The following is a 12,373-nucleotide window of genomic DNA, read 5'->3' as shown; positions in this document are numbered from 1 at the left end:
ATTTCCAGACATCCTCTCTACGCACGCGCGGCCCTTCCAGCGGGCGGAAGCCCCCTGGCGCGCCGCCCTCCGCCCCTCCCCCCGCGCGCGGCCCCGCCCCGGCCCCGCCCAGGACGAGGGGCGGCGGGCGCGCAGCGCTAGGTCCCGTGGTGGGGAGAAGGCAAGGATTTCCCACCGGGGGCGTTGTCTGCAACTCGGCGGAGGCTCCAACGTCCGGCGGCCCGGCAGGGAAAGGTACAGACCCCTGAGCTCCTCTGTCGGCGGCTCCAGCGGCCGCCATTTTCCTCCTGGAGAGGGAAGAGGGCGGGAGGAAAGGGCCGTCCCCTGGGGCCGGGCCGGGGCGGGGTCGGGGGCCGGGCGGCGGAGGGCGGGCCCGGGCGGCGGTGGGGCCTGGCTCGCAGGCCGCTGAAGCGGCGGCTGCCGCAGAGTTGGGCCGGTCGCTGTCAGGCCGGCCGCGGTGGGAAAACCCTGGGCGCTCTCAGGGCCTCAGCGTCCATTAGGACAGTCTCCCGGGCTGGGTGCCGCACGCTGCAGAGCGGGCAGCGCTTTCACAGGGTTTTTCGCATTTCACCCGCACACAGCCTCTCCTGGAGGGAGCAGGAAGACACTATTATCCCATTTTGCAGACAGAAAACTAAGGCTCAGAGTGGGGAAGAGACTTGCCCGGGGACACTTAGCGAGGTTGTGGCTTTGGGACTCAGGTCCTGCTTCCCACGTCCAGCGTCCCTGCCACCAGACCACTCTGCTTCACCTGGCAAAGGATGGGGCGGAGCTAAAGGATTAGAGGCGTGACTGGCAGGGTTTTTTGTTTTTGTTTTTGTTTTTTTAAGATCTGCCTCTTTCTGTACCACCCAGATCAGAGCCTCCTAAGAAATATCCAAAAGTCAAGCCATGGATCCACCTGCACGTAAAGAAAAAACCAAAGTTAAAGAACCTGTCAGTAGAGTTGAGAAGGCCAAACAGAAATCAGCCCAGCAGGAGCTGAAGCAAAGACAAAGAGCGGAGGTGAGATTAAGGCGGAGGCTCTGTACGCCTGTAGTATGCTGGAGATGATGCTGGAATAGAGAAACAGCAGAAAAGAGAAATGAGAGCGAGCCCTACTTGCCTCCAGGCAGGATGGGTGTTCTGCTAGGTTTAGAGGGGAGATCACTGAGGTCCAGAATGGTGAGATGACAGCCCAGAATCACATGCCTAGTTAGTGTCAGAACCCCGGCCTGGTGCGGAGCTTTTGTGGCAGGGACCCGACGGAAGGAAGAAACGGGAAAAAAAAAGATATATAAGGGGAGAGAAGGGGTCAGAATGAAAGAGAATGAAAGAGAGCACGCAAGTATCAGACACCCCCAGCACAGGTCTTCTGGATTTGGAGCAGAAAGTAGCTAGGCATGACCAGGTAGAGGCCCAAGCTTTAAACCCACCGGTGTGTTCCTTTGTTCTCTCAATGCTTACAATTAATTTGAGAATAAAAAGCCTTAAACTTTACACTGCCAATATTGAGCCACATAAACACCTGAGTGTTTTAGTATTTAATGTCAGGGAAAGGCTTGCTGGTCTCATTTCCCTCTCTTTGCTTTGTCTGTCTGCTTTGTTCATTTCCTGTCTTACATCCTTTTAACCCTCCCCATGCACAACTATTTTTTATACTTTTACATTCAAATGTATTAATATCCTTGAACAATATATAATAGTGTTTGTTTTAAATTTTTACATTAATGAAATTCTTGCATTTTTATTTTGCTTACATTGTTCTTTAGAGCTATTCATGCTAATATAAGAATCTAGTTTATTCTCATTAATTTTTACAATAGTCTATTTTATGCATCCATTTTAGCATATTTATCCATTCTTACAGGGGTGTACATTTAAATTATTTATAGTATTTTCTGCTGTTACAAACATTTCCGTAGTGAAAAGCTTTTAGGTGTTTTCTTTGGCACCTGCGTTAGAATTTCTGTAGGGTATTTAACTAGAAAAATTACTGGGTACATTGTCAATTTTACTAGACATTGCCAATTTGCTTGGTTTTTTTGTTTGTTTGTTTTTTGGTTTGTTTGTTTGTTTGTTTGTTTTTTGAGACGGAGTCTCACTCTGGCCCAGACTGGAGTGAAATGGTGCAGTCTCGGCTCACTGCAACCTCTGCCTCCCAGGTTCAAACAATTCTGCCTCAGCCTGAGTAGCTGGGATTACAGGCATGCGCCCCCATGCCCAGCTAATTTTTGTATTTTTAGTAGAGACATGGTTTCACCATGTTGGCCAGGCTGGTCTGAAACTTCTGACCTCACATGATCCACCCACCTTGGCCTTCCAGTGTGCTGGGATTACAGGCGTGAGCCAACCTGCCAAATTGCTTTCAAAGGACTTGTATACATTTATACTCCCACTAGCAGTGTAAGAGGGTTCTCATTCCTCATTTTTTTCTAACACTTGATATTATCAACTTTTAGTTTTTGTTAATCTGGTTGATTCATTAAATATTGAGCTGCTAGTATGTGCCAGCCACTATTCTAGGAATTTCTGGTACATGATGACAAAGCAGAAAAGAATCCCTCCCTTCATGGATCTTGCATTTTAGCAAGGGGAGGCAGTAAACGTAATAATTAAACTTACTAGTGCACTTGAAGTTAATCTGTGAATTGAAATCTACCTTTGGATTAAGGCAGACCACCTGAGAGCTGTGGTCCTTTACCTCCCCATTCCCACCTGGATCCAGGTCCCCAGATGATGTGGCTGCATTGTGCTCTGGTGAATAATATGAGGGTTGCTGTAAGAAACAGCCCTGAAGCAGGAGAACAGAAGCTACAGATAAGAAAACCATTGATCAGAGAAATGGTGACATAGCCAAGGGAGCTCCCACTGGAGGAACAGAGCCGTCTGCACTTCTGTGTATGACAAATGCTCTGGGAAATGGAGAACCAGTTGCCAGCCCATGTGTGGTTACCTCACACCAATCAAAAGTGACTGTGGAGAGCACCCCCAGTTTGGAAAACCAAATGAAAAAGCAGTAGCTGTTCAGAGTGAAAATGTTGAAGAAATTATAAATTTACCCATTGGATCAAAACTATCCAGATTAGATGTCACCAACAGTAAGAGTCCAGAAATTCCTTTGAATCCAATTTTGGCTTTTGAGGATGAAGGGATGCTTGTGCTCCTGTCTCAGGTAGATGGTGTTCAAACACAACAGACTGCAGAAGTTACATGAGTATTTCTTCTGAAGAACCAAAGCCAAAATTTAATGAGAATTTCTACAATTAATTTAATTCCTTTCATGCTGTAAAAGAGCATCTCCTCTTCCAGTTTTCTACAGATTTCTTGACGATCATTTTGAAAAGATTTATTAAAACTAGCTAAAGACAACAGACTAGATAGCTTTTCTGATAATTTTCATCAGTAGAAAAAAAAATACTTCTCATTTTTCAGTACTTTAAAATGGCTTTTTTCAGTGTACTCCTTAGCAAATCAGTGTTTTTCTGCATTCTTTAAAAGACAAGAGCATTTGGCTATATGAGAAATGGATTGACTAGGCATTTTTTTTTCACATAAATATTTTGGTCTTAAAAGCTTAAGAGCTTAAAATTTGCCAAAAAAAAAAAAATTACCTTTACTGTGGAATACTTGAAAAGTACGTACCTCTTTGCTCTACAAGTAGAATGAATGGGGGAAATTTTAAACCTTTTTTTTTTTTAAATAGTGCAAAGAGCTCTATTTGCAGAGGCAAATTATAGGCAGATTGCCAGGTTCTTATAAATACAAACTTGTACATGGCCATTCTGCAAACCCAGCTGTCATAATCTTGCAACTCCTTTTGCAAAAGCATACTTGAATGTTTTAAAATGTGAAAAAAACATTATTTTTTCAGAGCAAGAAAATAATTTACTGTTCTCTTAAAAAATGTATTAAGTTCTTCCAGATAAACTCATCAAATAAATTTAGAGCAATGTGACAATGTTGCAAATTTGTTATTAGATGCATTCCTTCTGATGTCCCTAGGGGAGAATGTTACTGATTCAAGACTGTTTCTGAAGTCTATGTTGCTGCTGTCCCCAGTGATGGTGGGACTTATCTCTGCCTTACCTGATCACACATTATGTGGGAGGAAAATAAAGATTTAATATTTTATTAAGTAAAAAAAGAATTTGGTTTTGCCCATTTAAGAGCAATGAAAAAATGGTGGAATGTTAACTGTGTTTGGCCACAGGGCACAGACCTTTATGGAAGTCCTCTTTCTGCATGACATCCGCCACCTTTTCACCTTTCATTCTTATTCTTCATTTTTGCTGCTGAGCCTAGCTGTACAAATTCTCACTTTTACTTGCTAATGTAAATTCAGTTTATTTTACCATTTTAGAGACTACTAATTATTACAAGTGGGAAAGGGCACAGATATTTTTATGTGAAGTGTTAAAAAAGATAAAGTTATACCACTGTAATATGCTAGATTTATTAAAAGAGAGTGGTTAAACTGCTAGGTTGAATGAGAGACTTCATCTGTTTTCTACCTTTTTGTTAAAATTCAAGCATATGGTCTTTAGTGACAGCTTATAACTTGTTAAAACATTAATTTGGAGTTTTTCCCAATGCTTAGTTGTCTATGTATACATAGTCATTATACTAAAATCAATTTTTTTTTTTTTTTTTTTTGAGACAGAGCCTCACTCTTTCGCCAGGCGCCAGGCTGTAGTGCAGTGGCACAATCTCGGCTCACTGCAACCTCCGCCTCCTGGGTTCAAGCAATTCTTCCGCCTCAGCCTCCCAAGTAGCTGGGACTACAGGCACACACCACCATGCCCAGCTAATTTTTGTATTTTTAGTAGAGACGGGGTTTCACCACATTGGCCAGGATGGTCTTGATCTCTTGACCTCGTGATCTGCCCGCCTCGGCCTCCCATAGTGTTGGGATTACAGGCTTGAGCCACCGAGCCTGGCCTAAAATCTATTTTTTAAAAAAGCCGTATGAACCTGTCCTCTGTGCATATTGTAAGGACAGATGTTGAGGGCATTGTTCATGCTCTTATTGACACCCTTCTGTAAAGTTCTACAGGTTAAATTTATTTGTCTGACTTCAAATCTCAGCTCCTCCATAAATCCCAGTCTTTCCGTGTGACTTTAGACAAGATACTTAACCTCTCTGAATCCCAGTTCATCAATTCCTCCTTGGTAAAATGAGGATAGTATCTACCTCAGACCGTTAAAAGGAATAGAAATATTATGTGTAGGCCGGGCGCGGTGGCTCAAGCCTGTAATCCCTGCACTTTGGGAGGCCGAGGTGGGTGGATCACAAGGTCAAGAGATCGAGACTATCCTGGTCAACTTGGTGAAACCCCGTCTCTACTAAAAATAAAAAATAAAAAAATAAAAAAAGAAATATTATGTGTAAAGCCTGTAGTGCAGTACTTGGCACAGAGGATTCATTTGATAAATAGCAATGATTATGATCAGGAATAATCTTGTGTTTCCAAGCAGGCAGCCTGCTTTTATTGTGTGGACTCTAAGTTGAACAACTGCTGAGTTCCTGTTGACCTGCTGAAATGCAACGTTGGTGCACTCCAGCAGCAGCTGGACCTGTGGAGCTCTTGAGATGTGCCAGGACCAGGCCAAGTCTGCACATGCATGGCCACATGTAGTCCTCACACCAGGGCTTCAAAGCAGGAGTTACTATGACTCCCATCTAACCTTGGTAAATTCAGTACGTAAAATATTTGGCCCTGTGAGGTAGGCAGTATTATCCTCACTTTAAAGTGATGTGAGTAGAGTCTTATAGTTAATGAGGGGGAGGCCTCTGGTCGAAACGTCTTCTGACCTTTGTTGTTTTTTGTCTTGCCCCCTACAGCTGCCTTGCTGGGTTTTTTGTTTGGTTGGTTGGTTGGTTGGCTGGTTGGTTTTGTTTTGTTTTGTTTTGTTTTGTTTTAAATGGAATCTCACTCTGTCATCCAGGATGGAGTGCAATGGCACAATCTCGGCTCACTGCAACCTCAGCCTCCCGGGTTCAAGCTGTTCTCCTGCCTCAGCCTCCCGAGTAGCTGGGATTACAGGCACCCACTACCATGCCCAGCTAATTTTTGTATTTTAGTATAGACAGAGTTTCACCAGTTGGCCAGTCTGGTCTTAAACTCCTGACCTCATGATCCGCCCACCTTGGCCTCCCAAACTGCTGGGATTACACGCATGAGCCACTGTACCCGGCCTGGTTTTTGTTTGTTTGTTTGTTTAAATCTTTATTGCCTGCAATGTAATGAGACAAGACCATGTGTGGGGAAGAAGAGAGTTTCTATTCAGTGCTCCAGAGATGCCAGAAAGTTAGATGTGAAGGAGAGATGTGGGAGGTGAATGGGAATGGAAGGCACATTGACACTGCTAGGGGTCCTTCTTGACAGAAAGTCATTCTTTAGCCTGGACACCCTGACCCATTATGAGTCCCCTTTTTCTCCTACCATCTTGCCTCCTCGACCTGGAGGTCTGTGAGAAGCTATTTAATATCCCTCTCAGTCCCTAGCACAGCAATGTCCAAATTACAAATGCTCAGTAAATACTGAATGAAGCAAGCAGAAGTTTTAAAATACATATATATGTGTGTGTTAAAAGTATATTTATATAACGTATGTGTGGCGCTTAAGAATAAAACACCCAACTATAGAACATGACCAGTAACTGGGAAACTTTGCGTTCCCTGCTTCTGGTCATGTGCCTCACCTTTCCCACCAGCAGTACCCTCTTTGCTGAATTTTATGCTAATCATTCTTGCTGTTCTATGTTAATTGGCTCTCTGCATACCCCTAAATAATATTGTAGTGTAACAATATATTGTTTAATTTTGCATGTTTCTGAACTTTTATATATGTTACTGTGACTGGCTCTCTCCACTCAGCACTTTTTTAACCATTCAGGTTTATTGTTATTATGGTAAAATATACATAAAATTTACCAGTTTCATCAGCAGTATTCTGCATTTCAAGAATCATTTATGGTAGTGTTAGTAACTATTTTCATCACTGTATAGAATGCCATTTTCCTTAAAGATGACAGGATCATTCAAGCTTTCTAGTCAGTTTTGATCATTTTACTTTTCCTAGGAACTTATTTCATTTAGGTTGTCAAATGTGTTGGCACAGAGTTCATGATGTTTCATTTTCATTTCTGTTATGTTAGTAGTTAAGTGTTCTTTCTAGTTCCTCATAATCCCTCATAATGTTTATTTGTGCCCACTCCCTAATTATGTTGATCTGTTGTGTCAGGTTTGCAAGAGTATTGTTAGTATTTTAAAGAACCATCTTGCAGTCTTGGTGATCCTCTCTATTGTAGGTTTGATTGGTTTTTCATTGGTTTCTGCTCTTATTTTGTATTTTCTATTTGTCCCACTTCTAAGTTTCATTTTTTCCCCTTCCTTGTCTTTTTAATTAATCAAGTTATAGCTCCTCTACACACACACTCTCATTTTTTTCTTCTACAAATTAGGAAGTTTTGTGACCTTTTTCTGTTCTTCAGTGGGTGTATTAATTACTGTAAGAATAAAGAAAGGTGAGGAATAAGGTGTAATTACCCTGCCTGTCACCTGAGAATGTCTCTTTCCATCTTCTTTCCATCACCACTGCCTGCTGTAGGCAATTCCCACGACCTCCTTCCTGGACTATTGTAACAGATGCCTTCTAAAGCACAGATATAATCACTTTGCTTATGGCTGGGCACAGTGGTTCACACATGTAATCCCAGCACTTTGGGAGGCTGAGGCAGGTGGATCACATGAGGTCAAGAGTTTGAGACCAGCCTGGCCAACATGGTGAAACCTCGTCTCTACTAAAAATACAAAAATTATCCAGGTGTGGTGGTGGGCACCTGTAATCCCAGCTGCTCAGGAGGCTGAAGCAGGAGAATCACTTGAACCCAGGAGGCAGAGGTTGCAGTGAGCTGAGATCATACTACTGCACTGCAGCCTGGGTGACAGAACAAGACTCTCTCTCTCTCTCTCTCTCTCTCTCTCTCTCTCTCTATATATATATATATATATATATATATATATATATTCACATTGCTCCACTGCACACTTATTGCTGGCTCTCCAGAATCTGCCATATAAAATCCAGATTCCTTGGCATGGCATTTAAGACCTCAACATAATTTTCTTGCTTTCTTCAGCTCCCCAACCCCTACTCTAAAATATCCTTCATATTGGCATACTTGAAGTTTCCAGAACAGACTCTGTACTTTTCCATTTCATTTATTTACACATAATATCCTCTCCACCATCTATTATGTCCCATGATAGATTTTAAGCTGAGATGGCCCATTTGGAGCCTTACATAACTAGACCAGAAGATATATGTGGATAAATCTGATCTTACTATATGTAACTTACACTTAACTGGTTCCTCCAATCTGAATTGGCCACATGCTTCCTGAGGAAACTTGTTTTCTTGGGATCCTACTAATCCCTTAAAGACCAAATCAAGCCACCTGCTTCACTGCTGCTTTCCTGATTCTCCAGATGGAACTAATATCTGACTCTCTTATTCCCAGATCACTGCCCTGCATTACCACTACTGCTGAAATTTTGGTATTTTCAGATGACACCCAACTGTTATGTCAGAAGATGCGTTGAGCAGCTGCTTCCATTGCTAACAGATGTTATCTCTTTCTGTCATTCAGATCTATGCCCTCAACAGAGTCATGACAGAACTGGAGCAGCAGCAGTTTGATGAGTTCTGTAAACAGATGCAGCCTCCTGGAGAATGAGTCCCCTGTGTTCAAACTAGATGGGACCCTGGGAGCTTTGTTTGAGGGTGTTGCCAGTTTTAAGCTGAGATGGCCCATTTGGAGCCTTACAGAACTAGACCAGAAGACATTTGTGGATAAATCTGAGCTTCTTATGTGTAACTTCTACTTCACTGGTTCCTCCAATCTGAATTGGCTGCATGCTTGCTGAAGAGACTTGTTTTCTTCTTCAGACAGTGGTTTTTGTTTTGGTTTTTATAAAAAAAGAATAAAAAAACTTTTTCTATTGCTTGAGAACAATCAGTTTCTCATGAAACTCTATATCTTCTCCAAAAATACAAATAAAATACTAATAAAATGTTTATTTGCTTATACTTTAGCAAATACCTAGCCGTAGAAAATGGAGTACAAAATAATGTAATAGGTAAGAAAGGTCGAGGCGAGTGGAAGGTACCCTTTCTCTCTCAGGAGCTGGGTGGAGGAGAGAAAGAACATGACTCCTTCCAGTTTTCATTCTTCCTGGGGCTAAAACTTTGCAGACCCTGCTGATCCCTAGTTTGTAGGCACACAGAAGAAATATGTGACCCCTTTACTCCCAGACGAGTCACTAGTCAGAGTCAGAGGCCTGAAGCTGGGATTCCCTCACCAGTGATTGTGGAGAGCTAGCATCAGGCTTGCATCAACAGCAGGAGGGGCGTGCAGGTGCTTTTTGTTTTGGTGGCTACCTTATCAGACCTGGAAATGGCATTGTGATTGGAATGTTCAGACGTCCCTCAGAAACCAGCCACTGCCCCTCTGCCATCCCACTGCCATTTTTAGGCGTAGAAATGTAAGGTTGTTTCTGCTTCTGGCATTTGTATCAGGAATGGTAATTCATACCTGAATGCTAGCAGTAGAGTTATTTTAATGCTAAGCAAAAGAAGACATTGTTCTTCCAGGATATTTCATTTCCAGAAATTCCTTAGGAATAGGGAGAGAAGGACTTCAGCAAGCTGAAAAAATATCACTCAGTTGGGGCAAAGAGCCAGACACTACCACCTCCTTTCCTCTAAGCTGGAAATGCCTGTATTTTCCCTACTGGCGCTAGAAACCCCTCAAGCGCTCCCTGTCTCCTCTGTCTCCCTGCTGCCTCTGTAGTCACTGAGAATACTTTTCCCATTGCTCTGGGATATATTAGGAGTAAACTGGGCAGTTAATGGTATGTTAAACTTTCTACCACTGTGGAGAATGTGTTTGAGAGCCCAAGTTATAATTAAGAATTATCTCAGGCCGGGCGCGGTGGCTCAAGCCTGTAATCCCAGCACTTTGGGAGGCCAAGGCGGGTGGATCACGAGGTCAAGAGATCGAGACCATCCTGGTCAACATGGTGAAACCCCGTCTCTACTAATGGTGCAAAAAATTAGCTGGGCATGGTGGCGCGTGCCTGTAATCCCAGCTACTCCGGAGGCTGAGGCAGGAGAATTGCCTGAACCCAGGAGGCGGAGGTTGCGGTGAGCCGAGATCGCGCCATTGCACTCCAGCCTGGGTAACAAGGGCGAAACTCCGTCTCAAAAAAAAAAAAAAAAAAAGAATTATCTCTACATAGATTATCTCCACAAATGGTAATGGGTTCTGTAGCATGCTGCTACATTTGGTTGAATGGAGTTTTCTGTTTTGTGTTTTCAGAGAAGTAAGGGGTTGGAGGGAGCTGTTCCTATAAAATATATGCCAAAGAGCAATTTTGGAGCCAAATGACCTGGGGTACCCAACCACAAGTTAACCTCTCTGAACTGTACCACACTTTCCCATCTACATAATGGAATAATATTTTCTTCCTCTTAGGAGTGTTGTTGAAAAATAATGTAATAGATACTCAGTGTCTCAGTCCACTTTGTGCTGCTATAACAATACCTCAGATTGGGTTGTTTGTGTGTGTGATGTTTTTGGGGGTTTTTTTGTTTTGTTTTTTAAGATAGGATCTGGCTCTGTTGCCCAGGCTAGAGTGCAGTGGCATGATCTTGACTCACTACAACCTCTGCACCTCTGCTTCCCGGCTCAAACCATCCTCCCACCTCAGCCTCCTGAGTAGTTGGGACCACAGGCATGTACCACCACACCCTGCCAATTTTTGTATTTTTTTTTGTAGAGACAAGGTCTGACTTTGTTGCCCAGGCTGGTCTTGAACTCCTGAGCTCAAGTGATCCATTCTCCTCAGCCTCCCAAAGTACAGGATTACAGGCTTAAGTCACCATGCCTGGCCTAGATTGGGTAATTTATGAAGAACAGAGATTGGTTTCTTACAGTTCTAGAAGCTGGGAAGTCCAAGGTGGAGGGGCCCACATCTGCTGAGGGCCATCTTGCTACATCATCCTGTGGCTGAAGGTGGAAGGGTAAGGGAGGAAGAAGGAGGCCAAACTTCATCCTTTTATTAGGAACCCACTCCCAAGATAACTAGCCTACTCCAGCGATAACAGACAGCATTAATCATTCATGAGGGCAGAGCTTTCATGACCTAATCATCTCTTAAAATTTCCACCTCTTAACACTGTTGCATTGGGGATTGTTTCTAACACACAAACTTTGGGGGAACTCAGAAAATGTTACTTCTTTTCCTAGCCACCTTTTAGATTGTTTCATGGGAAATGTTTTCAGATTTCACACAACTAGGAAAGATATGATCACTGTCTAGAAAGAGTCTTAGTTGGGAACTGCTTGTATTAACATCTCTCAGCCTTTAGTATATTCTTGTCCTGAAGAAACACTCTAGTGGGGCATAGTTTTTCAAACTGCAAGTGGTTGTAAAATCAGTTTAGTAAGTTATGACCAGCTTTTCTTTTTAGTGAAATAATAAATTAGAAAATAACACGTGGTAAGGATATGGTTTGGTGAAACTTGTTTTAGGCTTATGTACACATGAATGTATATATTCCATTTGATGTAAAAATCATTGCTTACTGTGGGTTGTGGTTAAAAAAAAAAAAAAGGTTTGAGATACAAGAGGATGCCTGAACCAAGACGGCAGTGGGCCATCTTTGTATTCCCCTTCCCTCTGTTCCTCCGCCTTTGATCCAGGATCTTGCTCTATCACCCAGGCTGGAGTGCAAGTGGTACAGTCATGGAACTCCTGGGCTCAAGCAATCCTCCTACATCAGCCTTCCATGGAGCTAGGACTTAGAGATGTGTGCCACCACACCCAGCTAATTTTTTAAAAAATTTTTGTAGAGATGGGGACTCACCACATTGCCCAAGCTGGTCTTGAACTCCTGGCCTCCGAAATGCTGGGATTACAGGCATGAGCCAACATATCTGGCCTTTTATTCACATTTTTAAAAGAAAAAGATTTATCTTCTACCTCTAAGAAATACCAAAGTAAGGGGTCCAGAGGCCATTGTGTCCATAATTGGAATAACATTGAATGCCAAGGGTCTTAGAAACATAATCAATGAAAACTAGGAACACATCATCTCTGCTTACCTGCCCAGAATTCCCTCATCCTGATGTAGTCCATCCCCAGTTTCTCAGAGGTACGGAGATATTTTTGAAGCCTCACATCTAAAACCAACAATGACAGCACTGACTTTGGAAGTCAGGTTACCTGGGTTTGACTTGAAGATCCACTACTTGGTGTTCATGTGGTCAGATGTCAATAGTTTTTGTTTTGTTTTGGTTTTGTTTTAGAGATGAAGTCTTGCTC

At 42.8% G+C, this 12,373-nt stretch overlaps 1 protein-coding gene across 2 annotated transcripts; it reads left to right on the top strand.

Moving 5' to 3' along the window:
* The first annotated feature begins 17 nt into the window (after positions 1 to 17).
* SVBP (small vasohibin binding protein) lies at positions 18 to 9,062 on the top strand. Of its 2 annotated transcripts, none has more exons than XM_039474102.2 (3): positions 18 to 234; positions 856 to 1,005; positions 8,635 to 9,062. In XM_039474102.2, exons 2-3 carry the CDS (start codon positions 892 to 894, stop codon positions 8,719 to 8,721), a joined length of 201 nt encoding a protein of 66 aa, XP_039330036.1. In that variant the 5' UTR covers positions 18 to 234; positions 856 to 891; the 3' UTR covers positions 8,722 to 9,062. The 2 variants fall into 2 exon arrangements, with proteins under 2 accessions (XP_039330036.1, XP_039330037.1); XM_039474103.2 differs by having other exon boundaries at positions 76 to 234; positions 831 to 1,005.
* The last annotated feature ends 3,311 nt before the right edge of the window (positions 9,063 to 12,373 follow it).

Source organism: Saimiri boliviensis, chromosome 11 (assembly GCF_048565385.1).
Source record: "Saimiri boliviensis isolate mSaiBol1 chromosome 11, mSaiBol1.pri, whole genome shotgun sequence".
Classification (NCBI taxonomy): Eukaryota; Metazoa; Chordata; class Mammalia; order Primates; family Cebidae; genus Saimiri; species Saimiri boliviensis.
This window is presented reverse-complemented; position numbering and strand designations above follow the sequence as displayed.